The sequence below is a fragment of the Mastigoproctus giganteus genome, chromosome 6 (assembly GCF_048544385.1).
Source record: "Mastigoproctus giganteus isolate SK-2022 chromosome 6, ASM4854438v1, whole genome shotgun sequence".
Classification (NCBI taxonomy): Eukaryota; Metazoa; Arthropoda; class Arachnida; order Uropygi; family Thelyphonidae; genus Mastigoproctus; species Mastigoproctus giganteus.
In genome coordinates this window covers 234244160-234261348 of record NC_143580.1, presented here as the reverse complement: position 1 = coordinate 234261348, position 17189 = coordinate 234244160, and the positions used below count along the sequence as shown (strand labels likewise).

At 39.5% G+C, this 17189-nt stretch overlaps 1 protein-coding gene across 1 annotated transcript in view; it reads left to right on the top strand.

Moving 5' to 3' along the window:
• The window catches only part of LOC150085097 (mitogen-activated protein kinase kinase kinase 10-like), a 275293-nt gene that overhangs the window by 179314 nt on the left and 78790 nt on the right, over positions 1 to 17189 (top strand). Inside the window, exon 6 of the mRNA XM_090376779.1 lies at positions 12660 to 12788. Within this exon, the coding sequence (XP_090232905.1) occupies positions 12660 to 12788 (129 nt within the window). The remainder of the gene's footprint in view (positions 1 to 12659; positions 12789 to 17189) is intronic.

The following is a 17189-nucleotide window of genomic DNA, read 5'->3' as shown; positions in this document are numbered from 1 at the left end:
GCTTGAGCAAATCTCTACATCCTTCCTAAAATGAGGCCTCCAGACCTATACACAGTACTCAAGGCACGGCCTGACCATTGTCTTATCCAGAGGGACAATCACCTCCTTCTTCCTGCTAACAAAATTCCTATATATCATTGACAAAACCACATGACCTGCCCTGGCATCCTGTCTGCATTGCTCAGAAAACTTCATATCTGACTGCACAATTACTCCCAGGTCTTTTTCATTTTCTACCACCTTAAGTGTAGAATCACGCAGTTGGTACGTTTCTCTGGGGTTACTTCTACCCATATGCAATACTTTGCATTTGTCAAGGTTAACCTTCAGTTGCCACTTCTTAGCCCATCTGCCCAAATTATCTAGATCCTGCTGCAGTAGCACACTGCCATTACTGTCATTAACAACCCTGCCAATCTTTGTGTCATCTGCAAACTTCGACACTAAGCCTGATATACCTTCATCAATATCATTGATAAATATACAAAACTACAGTGGACCCAAAACCAAACCCTGTGGGACTCCACTAATAACATTAGTCCATGAAGAGCAGCACCCATTAATTACCACCCTCTGTCTTCTCCCACTCAACCATCCTTTTATGCATTGTAGCAACTTACCCTTAATACCATTCTGCTCCAATTTGTACAATAGTCTTCCATGTGCAAGGGTGTCAAAAGCTTTCCTGAAATTCAAATATATAATATCAAAATTATTTTTTGCATCCAGTTCCTTTGTAACCATTGCTCCTCAGTATGTGACTATATTTCCTGAACGCTGTTAATCCAAAATTTATTCTTTTCTTGGCTTCCAACCATTTATCATTGTTACAGCTAATGACTTGTCCAAGCTAAATATATGAATCTAGCTTTTCAATTTCTACCTATTCAACGATTATATCCCTTTCTGTGACATACTTGTTCATCGTTACTTTTGTTTTAGCCATATTCATCTTTAGTCCGAAATCCTTACTATCTCTGCATAACTGATTAAGGTTTTCCTCTAATTCTTTGGGAGAGTGGCTTATAATCATAATGTCATCTGCAAATTGTAAGTGGTTTAGATACTCTCCATTCATATTGACTATGGCAAATTTTGGACTCAGCTGTCCTTGTGCCATTAAACACCAAAACCAATACCACATTGACTCCTTTCTACAACTAGTCCAATCTTCTGAAAGATTTTTACTGCTGTAAAAAAAAAAAAGTTGTTTACTGCTGTCCTCAAGGACAGCAGTAAACAACTTCAGAGCTATTGTGTCTCCTTGTTGAACTCCTTTCTTAGTTTTAAATTTGCCACTGTCTAGTCTAATAAAGGAGGTAGCATTCTCATATATTTTCTTCAAAATGATAATAGTAGTAGTAGTGGCATGTGATGCAAGAAAGCAAGTGTATGAGATTATGCAGCATCAGCCAAAAAAAAAAAAAAAAAAATTTACGGAACAAATCCCTCTAAGTGTTTGTCCAGTTCCTCCTTAAATTTATTTAACCTATCAACTTCCACAAAGACAGATGGAAGTTTGTTCCAGCAATTAACCACCGCTGGCTAACGGCAAATTTCTGCACATCTATTCTACATCTGTCTTTACTCAATTTGAATTTATGCCCACTTAGGTTCGTAATCTGAACAAATGGAAGAATCTCATCAGAATTCAGCGTGCTCAACCCATTCAAGGCCTTATACACCTCAATCAGATCACCTTGCAGGTGCCTAGTGTCCAACCGCTGCAATTTGCAGAGCTTAAGCCTCTCTTGGTAAGAGGACCCCTTCGTTCACCTCACCAATCTTGTTGCCCTTCTCTGTACACGCCTAAGCAATTCTACATCCTTCTTAAAATGAGGTTTCCAGACCTGTACACAGTACTCAAAGCATGGCCTGACCATTGCATTATACAAAGGGATAATTACCTCCTTTTCCCTACTAGCAAAATTCCTGTACAGTAATACCCTGACTTACGCGAACTCAGAGTTACAGGGTTCTTGATTTTTTCGTTTGGTGTATATCTAAAATTAGCTTACCAGTGATTTGGAAGTCAATGCACCCGGTCACCCTCCTGCCATCCTAATTAATTTCGACCCACGTGTGAAAGTTGTGTTTTTTCCTCCAAACACAACCAGCTTGCTTCTACTGATGGACCAGGGAGTCATCAAAACATTCAAGGCTTACTACACGAGGCGTTCGTTTGCACGTCTGAATGAAGCTGAGACAAAATAGTTAGATATCTGTTAAAGACTTGGAAACAATTCAATGTTTTAGATGCCGTAAGAATCATTGAAGAATCTTGGGATGAAACTCACAAAAAAACATTGAATGGTGTCTGGAAGTAACTTTGTCCATTTTTTTTCAAAACCAGAATGAAAACAACGCCAGAAACTGATCATGTCGCTCATGTAATAGAAGAAGTTCTTAATCTTGCAAGGCAATTAGATTTGGAAGTCAATGGTGATGATGTCAACAAGCTGTTGGATTCACATAGTCAGGAGCTGACAATGAATGAGCTCATACAGATGCGTGAGTAAAACATCACTGAAGTATCCGACACTTCAGACCCAGTTCCACCAGAAAAGCTCATGACAATTGCAAGCTTGAGTGGTCTCAGCTCAATTGAAAAGGGCTTAAAAATTTTAGAAAACATAGACTCCAACGAAGAACGCGTTATACCTACAAAGCAAGGTATAAAAAAATTATTAGCTTGCTACGAAAAAATTCTGCGTGAAAAAAAGAAGGCGCTGTGTCGTCAGACGAATTTGTTAGATTATATGAAGCCATCGACATCGAAATAACTTTTTTACGTAACTCATTTATTTTTTAATACATATTTTGTATTAATATGTACAAAACACTGCAATTTTATTAAATATTTTTCTTCTAAACTAGTGTTTTTGTTAGTCCTTGGTCCCAATTAAACAAAATTTATATGTATTTATATGCAAAGTTGTACCCCAACTTACGCAAATTCGACTTAAGCGATTTTTGTCGGACCCACCTATCGCATAACGTCGGTGTATTAGCATTAGCATTAGTAGAGGCATATGATGCAAGAAAGCAAGCTTATTCAGCATCAGCCAAAAAAAAAAAAATTTGTTTAGGCTATCGACTTCAACAACAAGTGATGGAAGTCTATTCCACAAACTAACTGCCCGCTGGCTAAAGGCAAATTTCTGCACATCTATACGACATCTGTCCTTCCTCAATTTGAATTTATGCCCTCTCAGGTGATTATTCTGAGCAAGAGGAAGAATCCCATCGGCATTGAGCATGCTCAAGCCATTCAAAGCCTTATACACCTCTATCAGATCACCTCGCCGATGTCTAGTCTCCAGACTCTGTAATTTGTTCCATTCACTAATCTTGTTCCCCTTCTCTGTACTCATTCCAACAGCTCTACATCCTTCTTAAAATGAGGCCTCCAGACCTGTATACAGTACTCAAGGTGTGGCCTCACCATTGTCTTATATAAGGGATAATCACCTCCTTATCCTTGCTAGAAAAATTCTTTTTTATCATTGACAAGACACCATGAGCTACTCTTGCAGCTCGTCTGCACTGCTCAGAGAACTTCATATCTGCCTGCACAATTACCCCTAGGTCCTTTTCATTCTCTACCACTGTCAGCGTAGTACCACAGAGTGGATATGTTGATCTGGGGTTACTGTTTCCCATATGTAGTACTTTACATTTGTCAATGTTAAACTTCATTTGCCACCTCTCAGCCCATCTGCTCAACCTTTCCAGATCCTGTTGCAGCAGCATAGCATCAGTAGTGTCCTTAACAACCCTGCCAAATTTTGTATCGTCTGCAAACTTGGACATTAAGCTTGATATACCATCATCAATATCATTTATAAATACAGAAATCAACAATGGACCCAACACTGAACCCTGAGGAACTCCACTAATAACATTAGTCCACGTTGAGCAGTGTCCATTGATTACCACTCTCTGTCTTCTGCCACTCAACCATCCCTTTATCCATAGTAGCAATTTGCCTCCAATGCCACACTGCTCCAATTTGTGCAGCAGTCTTCCATGCGCAACAGTATCAAAAGCCTTTCTAAGATCCAAATATATAATATCAAAGTTATTCCCTGCATCCAGTTCTTTTGTGACTACATCATAGTATCCAATCAAATTGGTCAGACAAGACCTGCCCTTAACAAAACCATGCTGTGTCTGAGCTATAACTGAATTCTTGTCTAGATGATCCTGCAGTGCTTCTTTAACCAGTGCCTCCATTAATTTACCTGGAACCGAAGTTAAACTAACAGGTCTATAATTACTTGTGTCGGCCTTTGATCCTCCTTTGTGAATTGGGGTTACATTTACACATCTCCAGTCTATGGGTACCTCCCCTGAGTCCAAAGAAGCTCTCATAATTATGGCTAGGGGTTTGCTTACTTCCTTTGCTGCCTCCTTTAATATAACTGGATAGATCCCATCCACCCCAGGTACCTTTTTTATGTTTATCCTCAACAATTTCTCCTCCACTTTACTCTCAGTTATTAGAAAATCATCTAGCTCACTGCCAATGTTTACTTCACCTACGACATTCCCCTTCCTGAATAACTCCTCATGTGTGAATGTAGATGCAAAATACTAGTTTAGATTGTTAGCCACCTGAGCAGGATCCTCAACTGTTGAACCATCAACATCCAGTGGACCAATCTGATTCATCCCTTTCCTTGTTGAGTTTAAATAGGTAAAGAACTCTTTTCTGTTTTTCTTTGCATCCTTTGCCAAGGATTTCTCATAATCTGCCTTTGCCTGCCTAATCTCCTTTGTGACTTGGTTACAGACCAACTTATATCTATCATAGGCTTCCATGTCACCCATTAATTTGTATGTATCCCATGCATTTTTCTTCTCTGCCACATGTCTCATTAGTTCATCTGACAACCATTTAGGCCTAAACCTTGAACAATATTTCTTAGTTGGTATGTAAAGCCTGGTAGCCTCCAAGATTAGTTCCTTGAATGCTTCCCATTTTGAGTTTGCTGTTGGTAACATCATCAGTTGGTCCCACTGTATAGAATTTAAATACTGCCTCAGACCATCATAGTCGCCTTTACGAAAGCAAAAACCCTTCCCTTTACCTCTGATGGTAGTTACCTCCTTGAGTAAATCCCGCTTCAACACACTGTGATCACTGCCACCTTGTGGTTCATTTATCTGCAGATTCTTAATGCATGAAGAATCACTACTGATAATCAGATCAAGAGTATTGCTCTCTCTTGTTGCCTCACGAACATGCTGATGTAGAAAACAATTATCCAATAAATCCACAAAAGCCTTTCTAGTGTGTGAGTGACCAACCCACAAATTCCAGTCAATATCTGGGAAATTAAAATCCCCCATTATAAGACTCTCTGATTTACTGGCCCACTCTATTTCCCTGTACAATATCTTATTATACTCATCAGAGTCATTAGGCCTATAGCACACTCCTACTCTCAATTTTGATTTCATTATGCTTATGTCACACCAAACTGACTCGACACTGCCCTGTCCATCGATGTCGACTGGCTTCACTTCCTTGGACTTTGTGTTTCTTAACTAATAGCATAACCCCTCCTCCCCTCCTGTCCTGTCTATCCTTTCTATACACATTGTATTCCCCAAATTCCAGTTCCGCATTCCTTATATCTGTGTGACACCACGTCTCTGAAATCCCCACAATATCTGCCTTTGATGTTTTGAGAATACCTCAAATTCATCAAATTTATTTACCAATCTCCTAGCATTGGTGTACACGCATGTGTACATGCACCTGTTTCTATTCTTGGCTACCCTAACACAACCCATGTGTTTACTTGTACCGCAATGACTCCCAGCCGTCTCTGAAATATCCTGCATCTTGTTTTTCAGGCTTCTGCTCATTTCAATAGAAGCAGTGCAAGAATCACTTCCACCTCTGCCAGTGGCTACTGTTAATCTATTAGTCCTTGTATCCCCCCCAACTAGCAGTTTTCCGACCCACCTAACTGTGCCTCGACAGCATTAGCAAAAATTCTTGCACCCTTTCTATTTAAGTGTATCCGATCCCTGTAGAAGCAATCTCTCCTGTTAACAAGTACAGTCCAGCTGAAAAAAATTCTACCCCTTGAGCCTTGCACAATCTTTCCAGGGCCGAATTGATCGACAAGGCTCTCATCATATACTCCCTCCTATCATGTCTGGGCAGAATTGCAGACACTTTCAAATTCAACCCTAATTCACGGCTTTTTTTTTCAACAGTGACCTGTACTTGCTAAGTAATTCCGCCAGTCTCCTACTCTTAATATCATTAGTGCTAACGTGTACAACTATATCACCTTTTTTGCCCTTAAAAGATGATATCCGCTCTACAACGTCATTAATCTTTGCCCCTGGCAGACATACCCTGGTCCTATTCCACCTATCCTTTTTGCAAAGCATGTTCCCCGCTTCTCTGACAATAGAGTCACCAACAACTACTAATTCCTGTGGGACCAGCGCATTCTGCCTAGGGGGCTGCCTCTTTGTTGCCTGATGACCAAGTGCAAGCTCTGGCGTTGATGTGGGCGGCTGAGAGCTTGATGGGCCCCTCAATTTATTTCCTTCGAGGGCATCCACCCTATCATTCAAGCTCTCATAAAGTCTTCAATAAAATTATTACAGATTCTGGGAGATGATTTTAATCAAAAAGAACTATTTACTTTCCTAAATCGTATAGGAATATATCATAAAATATAGTTATCACAATTAAGCTAATATTCCATATTCATCATTAGAAAGACATAATATGGCCCTAGCAGCCTGTGTCGTTAAACACAACAACAACAACATCTCCGACTCAACACCCATTTATCCATTGTAGCAATTTACCCTTAATATCATTCTACTCCAATTTGAACAGTAGTCTTCCATGCACAGCAATGTCAAAAGCTTTCCTGAAATCCAAATATATGATATCAAAATTATTTTTTGCATCCAGTTCCTTTGTAACCGCATCATAGAATCCAATCAAATTGGTCAGAAAAGACTTTCCCTTAACAAGCCCATGCTGTGTCTGAATTACTGCTACAATCTTGTATAGATGATCCTGAAATGCATCTTTAACCAGTGACTCCATTATTTTACCCGGAACAGAAGTTTAACTGGTCTGTAATTACTTGTCACCCTTCAATCCACCTTTGTGAATTGGGGATACATTTGCACATCATCAGTCCATGGGGACTTCCCCTGAGCCAAGGATGCTCTCATAATTATGGCTAAGGGTTTGCTTAGTTCCTTTACTGCCTCCTTTATTATAACTGGATAGATCTCGTCCACCCAGGTGCCTTCCTTGTGTTTAACTTCAACAATTTCTCCTCCACTTTGCTCTCAGTTATTACAGAATCATTGAGCATTCTGTTACAGTTTGATAAACTTCTGGAATTTTCCTTCCTTAATAACTCCTCATGTGTGAATGTAGATTCCAAATACTCATTCAGTTTCTTTCACCAATTCCAAAATATCATATAGTTTCTCCTTCTGTGCTGTTTTGTCTATTTCCAAGCTTAACATTGAAGTCCCCCATAATGATGGTGTAGTGAGTTTTCCATTCATCTAGAAATCTTTCAAGTTCGGTGTGTATTTCTTCAACCTCTTCATCATTGTGGCTCGATATTGATGCATATATCATTATAATCTTTAGTTTGTACCTCCTCGAAATCCTGAATAGTAATCCTGACATCCTTTGTGATGTACTTTTGAATTCCAAAATGTTTTTTATATCTTTATTGACCAAAACTAACTCCACCTATACTCTTTTCCCTGTTTCCATTGTTGTACAGCAGATTTTCATTTGATAAACTTATAACTGATTCATTTCTTCTTTCAGCCAAGCTGATGATATTCCTATTCACGTTTTCTTATTCCTTTTCCAGCTCTAATATCCTATCTTTACTGATGAGTGATCTCACATTGTAACAGGCTAAGTTCAGTGTCCGTGCATGACAGCCTAGCCATATCCAGAGATTCTTAGCACCCTCTGCTTCCACTGTGATCCTCTCGCTACCGTACAAGGGATAGCGAAAGCTTCTGTGGACAGAGGTCCATTTGTTTTGTCATGTTGTCATAAAGTGCTGGAAGGTTTGATCTTTACCTCTTCATGCTGACCAGGAATCTTGAAGAGAACCACTGTATACATTTGTTGCCACCAAAGTGACTTAATAGGGCTTACCATCGAGAAGGTGTGCATGAGTGGATTTTAGGGAGGCAGGCCAACTGGACTTCTCCTAAATCTTCTAAAATAGAAAGATATTGGATCCATCAATGTTTGACTGTGTCTGTTAACACATAGAATGCCTGTTCCCCTCTAAGCCCCTTATTGTGTGTGTGTGTGTGTGTGTGTGTGTGTGTGTGTGTGTGTGTGTGTGTGTGTGTGTGTGTGTGTGTGTGTGTGTGTGTGTGTGTGTGTATGTGTGTGTGTGTGTGTGTGTGTGTGTGTGTGTGTGTGTTTACTTATTGATATATAAGTATTATTTATCAGTTTAATAAAATCTGTTTATTAAGAATTTTCATGTGATATGATAGTGTTATTTTATTATTTATATATATATATTAATAATAAAATGAATAATAAAATAAAATAAAATGAAACAATTAATAATAAATTGTTTCCCATTATTGTTACTTTTTGTTAAATCAACACTGTAGACATCATTAGTATTATCCCCAAATATGCACATGCTTCTTACTGTCCTTAGAGCTATTGATATAGTTTTGTGTTCAAACATTCTAAAATTGAATTTCAGAACATCAGTAGATAAAAAAAAAAAAAAAAAAAAAAAATGAAATTTTGGGTTGCAATTTTAAACTGCTTTTATGAGAGACTTTTAGGGTCTACATATGCTTCTCTTTCCAAGAAAACTTGTTGCACAGTCTTTCACTGCTGGTCACTTCACAATATGCTCTCCTACTAGTCAGAGATATTTTCCCATTGATGTTAGTTGTACTTCAATCACTGCTAGTTAGAATTCTATGGAGTAGTGGTGTAGTTTTAGTTCTAGTGATGAAGAATTCTTCATCATTAAAACCTGATTACTGGTCGAAACAGATGATAATCACTTGGAGGCTGAATGAGAATAGGCCCAGTGTAGCCTTGTGCAATAGCAGTGTTTTAGGCAATGTCACATGTAGCACATTCAAGATCAATGCCTGATTCTTGGACATTTTTTAACTCAAGTGCCCTGCATAGCTAATAATAATAATAATTATAATTACAAGCATCATATATATATATTTTTTTTAGCATTAGTAGAGGCATTTGATGACGGATCAGCTGATACAATCCACATTGCAGTTCCTGCAGGGTATACAATACATTACTCCACTCCACTCTTTATTGATGGTATGGGTGTCATCCATAATTTCCTATTTGGAGTTTGTATAGCATTAGTAGAGGCATTTGATGCAAGAAAGCAAGATTATGCAGCATCAGCCAAAAAAAAAAAAAAAAAACCACTTCCACTTCACCCCTCTGTTCGTTCAAAATACCTGTCCAGCTGAGCCTTAAACTTATTTAGGCTATCAACTTCCACGACAAGGGATGGAAGTCTGTTCCACCAACCAACCACCCGCTGGCTAAAGGCAAATTTCCGCAAGTCTATCCTACATCTGTCTTTCCTCAATTTGAATTTATGCCCTCTCAGGTGATTATTCTGAGCGAGAGGAAGAATCCCATCAGCATTGAGCATGCTCAAACAATTCAAGGCTTTATACACCTCTATCAGATCACCTCGCTGGTGCCTAGTCTCCAGACACTGTAATTTGCAAAACTTAAGCCTTACTTCGTAAGAACACCCCTTTGTTCCATTCACTAATCTTGTTGCCCTTCTCTGTACTCGTTCCGGCAGCTCTACATCCTTCTTGAAATGAGGCCTCCAGACCTGTATACAGTACTCTAGGTGTGGCCTGACCATTGCCTTATACAAGGGAATAATCACCTCCTTATCCCTGCTAGAAAAATTCCTGTATATCATTGACAATACACCATGAGCTACTCTTGCAGCCCTGCACTGCTCAGAGAACTTCATATCTGCCTGCACAACCACCCCCTGGTCCCTTTCATTCTCTACCACTGTCAGTGTATTACCACAGAATTGATACTTGCTCTGGGGTTGCTGTTTCCCATTTGTAGTACTTTACATTTGTCAATGTTAAACTTCATTTGCCACCTCTCAGCCCATCTGCTCAACCTTTCCAGATCCTGTTGCAGCAGCATAGTGTCAGTAGTGTCCTTGACAACCCTGCCTACCTTTGTATCGTCTGCAAACTTCGACATTAAGCTTGATATACCATCATCAATATCATTTATGAATACAGAAAACAATAATGGACCCAACACTGAGCCCTGAGGGACTCCACTAATAACATTAGTCCACGACGAGCAGTGTCCATTGATTACCACTCTGTCTTCTCCTCCTCAGCCACCCCTTTATCCACAGCAGCAATTTGCCTCCAGTGTCACACTGCTCCTATTTGTGCAGCAGTCTTCCATGTGCAACAGTATCAAAAGCCTTTCTAAGATCCAAGTATATAATATCAAAGTTATTCCCTGCATCATGTTCCTTTGTGACTGCATCATAGTATCCAATCAAATTGGTCAGGCAAGACTTCCCCTTAACAAAACCATGCTGTGTCCGAGCTATAACTGAAGTCTTGTCTAAATGATCCTGCAGTGCTTCTTTAACTAGTGCCTCCATTAATTTTCCTGGAACAGAAGTTAAACTCAAGGTCTATAATTACTTGTGTCAGCCTTTGATCCTCCTTTGTGAATTGGGGTCACATTTGCACATCTGCAGTCTGTGGGTACCTCCCCTGAGTCCAAGGAAGCTCTCATAATTATGGCTAAGGGTTTGCTTACTTCCTCTGCTGCCTCCTTTTTTAGGCGCCTCCGTAGCCAGGTGGGAAGGAGCAGCAGTGCGTAGCACACGCTTCTTGATTAGACCGGGGTTCGAGCCCGTCACCACCAAATACGGAGGATGCGGAAAGGTTAAGGAATGACCACCGCATATCCTGGAGCAATATGGCCTTAGTTGCTAATGCTCCTAAAAACCAAACAACAACAACAGCTGCCTCCTTTAATATAACTGGATAGATCCCATCCACCCCGGGTGCCTTTCTTGTGTTTATCTTCAACAATTTCTCCTCCACTTTACTCTCAGTTATTACAAGATTCTCTAGCTTACTGCTAGAGTTGAATACACCTCTGGCTTTCCCCTCGCTAAGTAACTCCTCATGTGTGAATGTCGATGCAAAATATTCCTTTAGTTTGTTAGCTACCTGAGCAGGATCATCAACAGTTGACCCATCGATATCAAGTGGACCAATCTGATTCATCCCCTTCTTTCTAGAGTTTACATAAGTAAAGAACTCTTTGCTGTTTTTCTTTGCATCCCTTGCCAAGGATTTCTAGTAATCTGCCTTCGCCTGCCGAACCTCCTTTGTAACTTGGTTACAGATCAACTTATATCTGTCATAGGCTTCTGTGTCATGTGTTAATTTGTATGTATCCCATGCATGTTTCTTCTCTGCCATATGCCTCATCAGTTCATCTGACATCCATTTAGGCCTAAACCTTGAACAATATTTCTTAGTTGGTATGTAAAGCCTAGTAGCTTCCAAGATTAGTTCCTTGAATGCTTCCCATTTTGCATTTGCTGTTGGTAACATCATCAGTTGGTCCCACTGTATAGAATTTAGATACTGTCTGTCCATCATAGTCGCCTTTACGAAAGCAATAACCCTTCCCTTTACCCCTAATGGTAGTTACCTCTTTGAGTAAATCCCACTTCAGCGCACTGTGATCACTGCCACCCAGTGGTTCATTTATCTGCAGATTCTTAATGTATGAAGAATCACTGCTGATAATCAAATCAAGAGTATTGCTCCCTCTAATTGCCTCCCGAACATGCTGATGTAGAAAACAATCATCCAATAAATCCACAAAAGTCTTGCTAGTGTGTGAGTGACCAGCCCCCAAATTCCAGTCAATATCTGGGAAATTAAAATCTCCCATTATAAGACTCCCTGATTTACTGGCCCACTCTATTTCCCTGTACAGTTTCTTATTATATTCATCAGAGTCATTAGGCCTATAGCACACTCCTACTCTCAATTTTGATCTCCCAATGCTTGTCACACCAAACTGACTCGACACTGCACTGTCCAGCGATGTCCACTGGCTTCACTTCATTGGATTTTATGTATTTCTTAACTAATAGCATAACCCCTCTTCCCTTCCTATCCAGTCTATCCTTTCTGTAGACGTTGTACTCCCCAAATTCCAGTTCTGCATTCCTTATATCTGTGTGACACCATGTCTCTGATATCCCAACAATATCTGCCTGTGATGTTTTGAGCAATACCCCAAATTCATTCATATGCTAAGCATAATCTGTAACTTTCAACTGTTTTTGTGTTTTTTTCCCAATAGAAACATTTCCCAACATCGTGTATGTTTACTAACCTTGCCACCTAACACACCACCCTCCAGCATTATTTATTAATTTCATAGAAATGAAAGTATATGTAGACCTTGATAAAGCCTCATAGGTTATATAGTATATCTTAAAAAATTAGTAAACATCTAGTTTTCTATAAGTTTTTGAAAGTCATTGAAATTATCATCCCTGTTTAATATCTCTTCAATACAGATTTCCGCCATAACATTACAGTCCAGCAGAGTCCTACCATCCGTTCAGATATGAAAGGTGTGCGAATATCCACTAGTCCAGATAGCCCTCCTGCATCACCTAATCTACCTCGCTTACGTGCCTATGCCTGTAAGTTAATTAGTTTCAGATCTTCAATAATAAATTATATTAGGATTGAGTGGACTTTTTTTTGATTAAATATATATTTTATGTCTTAAAAGTAAACCCTTGCTTTAACAGACTTCAGAAATAATATACAGCATTTACTGCACGAAGTATTTCACCCTGATAGGACTTGGTGATGTAACTACCTCAGCTTGGTGGTATATACCATCAGTTGAAATATTTTCACTACTTGGAATCCAGGATTTTCCTAACCATCGGTTCCACCAGTCTGCTGAGTGGGTTGGACATTAGCAGAAAGTCATCTGAATAAACTTTGGTATGTGTCCACTGCCACCAGTGCAGCAAAATTTCAAATGGATCAAATGCACATTATATATTTTGCTACATGAAATATATATTATATATTTAAAAAAGTATTATATTTTGTAGTGTATTTTGTAGTATTATATTTTGTAGTGTCCCCCTCCCCTGTACACTGCTTTGCATAACATTCTAGCAACTTCAGTAACTATAAATTTCTTTTTTGAGTTTAATGGACAATTGGATTTAACAGACAGGCCTTATGCCCATGTAGTTAAAGTAGGGTTTTACTGCATGTTCTACAACTTTTGGCCAAAGTTTAGGAGCTTATTCTCATGATTTGGAGCAAAAAAAGTCCTATAAACTATAGATCATTTCAGTGCCATTATTGAATTAAGTGCAGCGTTACTTGTCCTGTTTGGTGATCTCACCTAGGATGTTACAGACTTATTCACGTTGGCACAAACATTTGCAAATGAATATTATGCCAATGTGCATTTTATAAGATTGATAAGTGGAGTAGCAGAATATCAGCAATGACATCCACATTATAGAATTTCACATTGTGATGTACTCCAGAATGTACACAGAACTTTGAGGAAGACAGGTTTCTTCCCATGATCAAATCCATATATGAGCAGCAATGACTTAGAGAAGATGACATTCTGGTTGCACTGCTGTGAAGTCCATCTTTCAGCATATGCGGTATTTCCATGATGAAATAAATCTATGCATACTCCAGGACAGTTACATAGGACTAGAGGAATATACAATGTAGAGAGAGAGAGAGAGAGAGAGAGAAAGAGAGAATACAAGAACAGCACCATATGTAGCAGTTATGTTGGCTAGAATCATAGTCAAGTCAACATATGTTGTGTCAAACACATGTATTCACTCAGAAGTGGTGTGATATAAGGCTGAAACAAACACCATGTATTACACTTTTTCAACCTAGTCTATTACACTTTTTCAACATAGTCACCAGACAAAATGATACATTTTTGCCACCTCTCAATACACTTCCACAGGCCAGTTTTGTACAAGTCCTCTGACTGACCTTCAAACCATGACAGCAGAAATCACCTCACCATCAGCAGTAAAGTGTTTTCCATGAAGAAAGGACTTCAGGGCAGGAAGGAATGAGGAAGAAATCCAAGTGTGCAAGGTTGGGGGAGGAATGATCAGGATATTGCAATATCCTGATCATCTACAGAAAGGATAGACAGGATAGGAAGGGAGGAGGGGTTATGCTATTAGTTAAAAAACACATAAAATCCAAGGAAGTGAAGCCAGTCGACATCGATGGACAGGGCAGTGTCGAGTCAGTTTGGTGTGACATAAGCATAGGTAAATCAAAATTGAGAGTAGGAGTGTGCTATAGGCCTAATGACTCTGATGAGTATAATAAGATACTGTACAGGGAAATAGAATAGGCCAGTAAATCAGAGAGTCTTATAATGGGGGATTTTAATTTCCCAGATATTGACTGGAATTTGTGGGTTGGTCACTCACACGCTAGCAAGGCTTTTGTGGATTTATTGGATGATTGTTTTCTACACCAGCATGTTTGGGAGGCAACTAGAGGGAGTAATACTCTTGATCTGATTATCAGTAGTGATTCTTCATGCATTAGGAATCTGCAGATAAAGGAACCACTGGGTGGCAGTGATCACAGTGTGCTGAAGTGGGATTTACTCAAGGAGGTAACTACCATCAGAGGTAAAGGGAAGGGTTTTTGCTTTCGTAAAGGCGACTATGATGGTCTGAGACAGTATTTAAATTCTATACAGTGGGACCAACTGATGATGTTACCAACAGCAAATTCAAAACGGGAAGCATTCAAGGAACTAATCTTGGAAGCTACCAGGCTTTACATACCAACCAAGAAATATTGTTCAAGGTTAAGGCCTAAGTGGTTGTCAGATGAAATAATGAGACATATGGCAGAGAAGAAAAATGCATGGGATACATACAAATTAATGGGTGACATGGAAGCCTATGATAGATATAAGTTGGTCTGTAACCAAGTCACAAAGGAGATTAGGCAGGCAAAGGCAGATTATGAGAAATCCTTGGCAAAGGATGCAAAGAAAAACAAAAAAGAGTTCTTTACCTATTTAAACTCAAGAAGGAAAGGGATGAATCAGATTGGTCCACTGGATGTTGATGGTTCAACAGTTGAGGATCCAGCTCAGGTGGCTAACAATCTAAACGAGTATTTTGCATCTACATTCACACATGAGGAGTTATTCAGGAAGGGGAATGTTGTAGGTGAAGTAAACATTGGCAGTGAGCTAGATGATTTTCTAATAACTGAGAGGAAAGTGGAGGAGAAATTGTTGAAGATAACCATAAAAAAGGCACCCGGGGTGGATGGGATCTATCCAGTTAATATAGGAGGCAGCAGAGGAAGTAAGCAAACCCCTAGCCATAATTATGAGAGCTTCTTTGGACTCAGGGGAGGTACCCATGGACTGGATATGTGAAAATGTAACCCCAATTCACAAAGGAGGATCAAAGGCTGACACAAGTAATTATAGACCTGTTAGTTTAACTTCGGTTCCAGGAAAATTAAGGGAGGCACTGGTTAAAGAAGCACTGCAGGATCATCTAGACAAGAATTCAGTTATAGCTCAGACACAGCATGGTTTTGTTAAGGGCAGGTCTTGTCTGACCAATTTGATTGGATACTATGATGTAGTCACAAAAGAACTGGATGCAGGGAATAACTTTGATATTATATATTTGGATCTTAGAAAGGCTTTTGATACTGTTGCACATGGAAGACTGCTACACAAATTGGAGCAGTGTGACATTGGAGGCAAATTGCTGCTATGGATAAAGGGGTGGTTGAGGGGGAGAAGACAGAGAGTGGTAATTAATGGACACTGCTCATCGTGGACTAATGTTATTAGTGGAGTCCCTCAGGGCTCACTGTTGGGTCCATTATTGTTTTCTGTATTTGTAAATGATACTGATGAGAGGTAAAGGGAAGGGTTTTTGCTTTCGTAAAGGCGACTATGATGGTCTGAGACAGTATTTAAATTCTATACAGTGGGACCAACTGATGATGTTACCAACAGCAAATTCAAAACGGGAAGCATTCAAGGAACTAATCTTGGAAGCTACCAGGCTTTACATACCAACCAAGAAATATTGTTCAAGGTTAAGGCCTAAGTGGTTGTCAGATGAAATAATGAGACATATGGCAGAGAAGAAAAATGCATGGGATACATACAAATTAATGGGTGACATGGAAGCCTATGATAGATATAAGTTGGTCTGTAACCAAGTCACAAAGGAGATTAGGCAGGCAAAGGCAGATTATGAGAAATCCTTGGCAAAGGATGCAAAGAAAAACAAAAAAGAGTTCTTTACCTATTTAAACTCAAGAAGGAAAGGGATGAATCAGATTGGTCCACTGGATGTTGATGGTTCAACAGTTGAGGATCCAGCTCAGGTGGCTAACAATCTAAACGAGTATTTTGCATCTACATTCACACATGAGGAGTTATTCAGGAAGGGGAATGTTGTAGGTGAAGTAAACATTGGCAGTGAGCTAGATGATTTTCTAATAACTGAGAGGAAAGTGGAGGAGAAATTGTTGAGGATAACCATAAAAAAGGCACCCGGGGTGGATGGGATCTATCCAGTTAATATAGGAGGCAGCAGAGGAAGTAAGCAAACCCCTAGCCATAATTATGAGAGCTTCTTTGGACTCAGGGGAGGTACCCATGGACTGGATATGCGAAAATGTAACCCCAATTCACAAAGGAGGATCAAAGGCTGACACAAGTAATTATAGACCTGTTAGTTTAACTTCGGTTCCAGGAAAATTAAGGGAGGCACTGGTTAAAGAAGCACTGCAGGATCATCTAGACAAGAATTCAGTTATAGCTCAGACACAGCATGGTTTTGTTAAGGGCAGGTCTTGTCTGACCAATTTGATTGGATACTATGATGTAGTCACAAAAGAACTGGATGCAGTAATTATAGACCTGTTAGTTTAACTTCGGTTCCAGGAAAATTAAGGGAGGCACTGGTTAAAGAAGCACTGCAGGATCATCTCGACAAGAATTCAGTTATAGCTCAGACACAGCATGG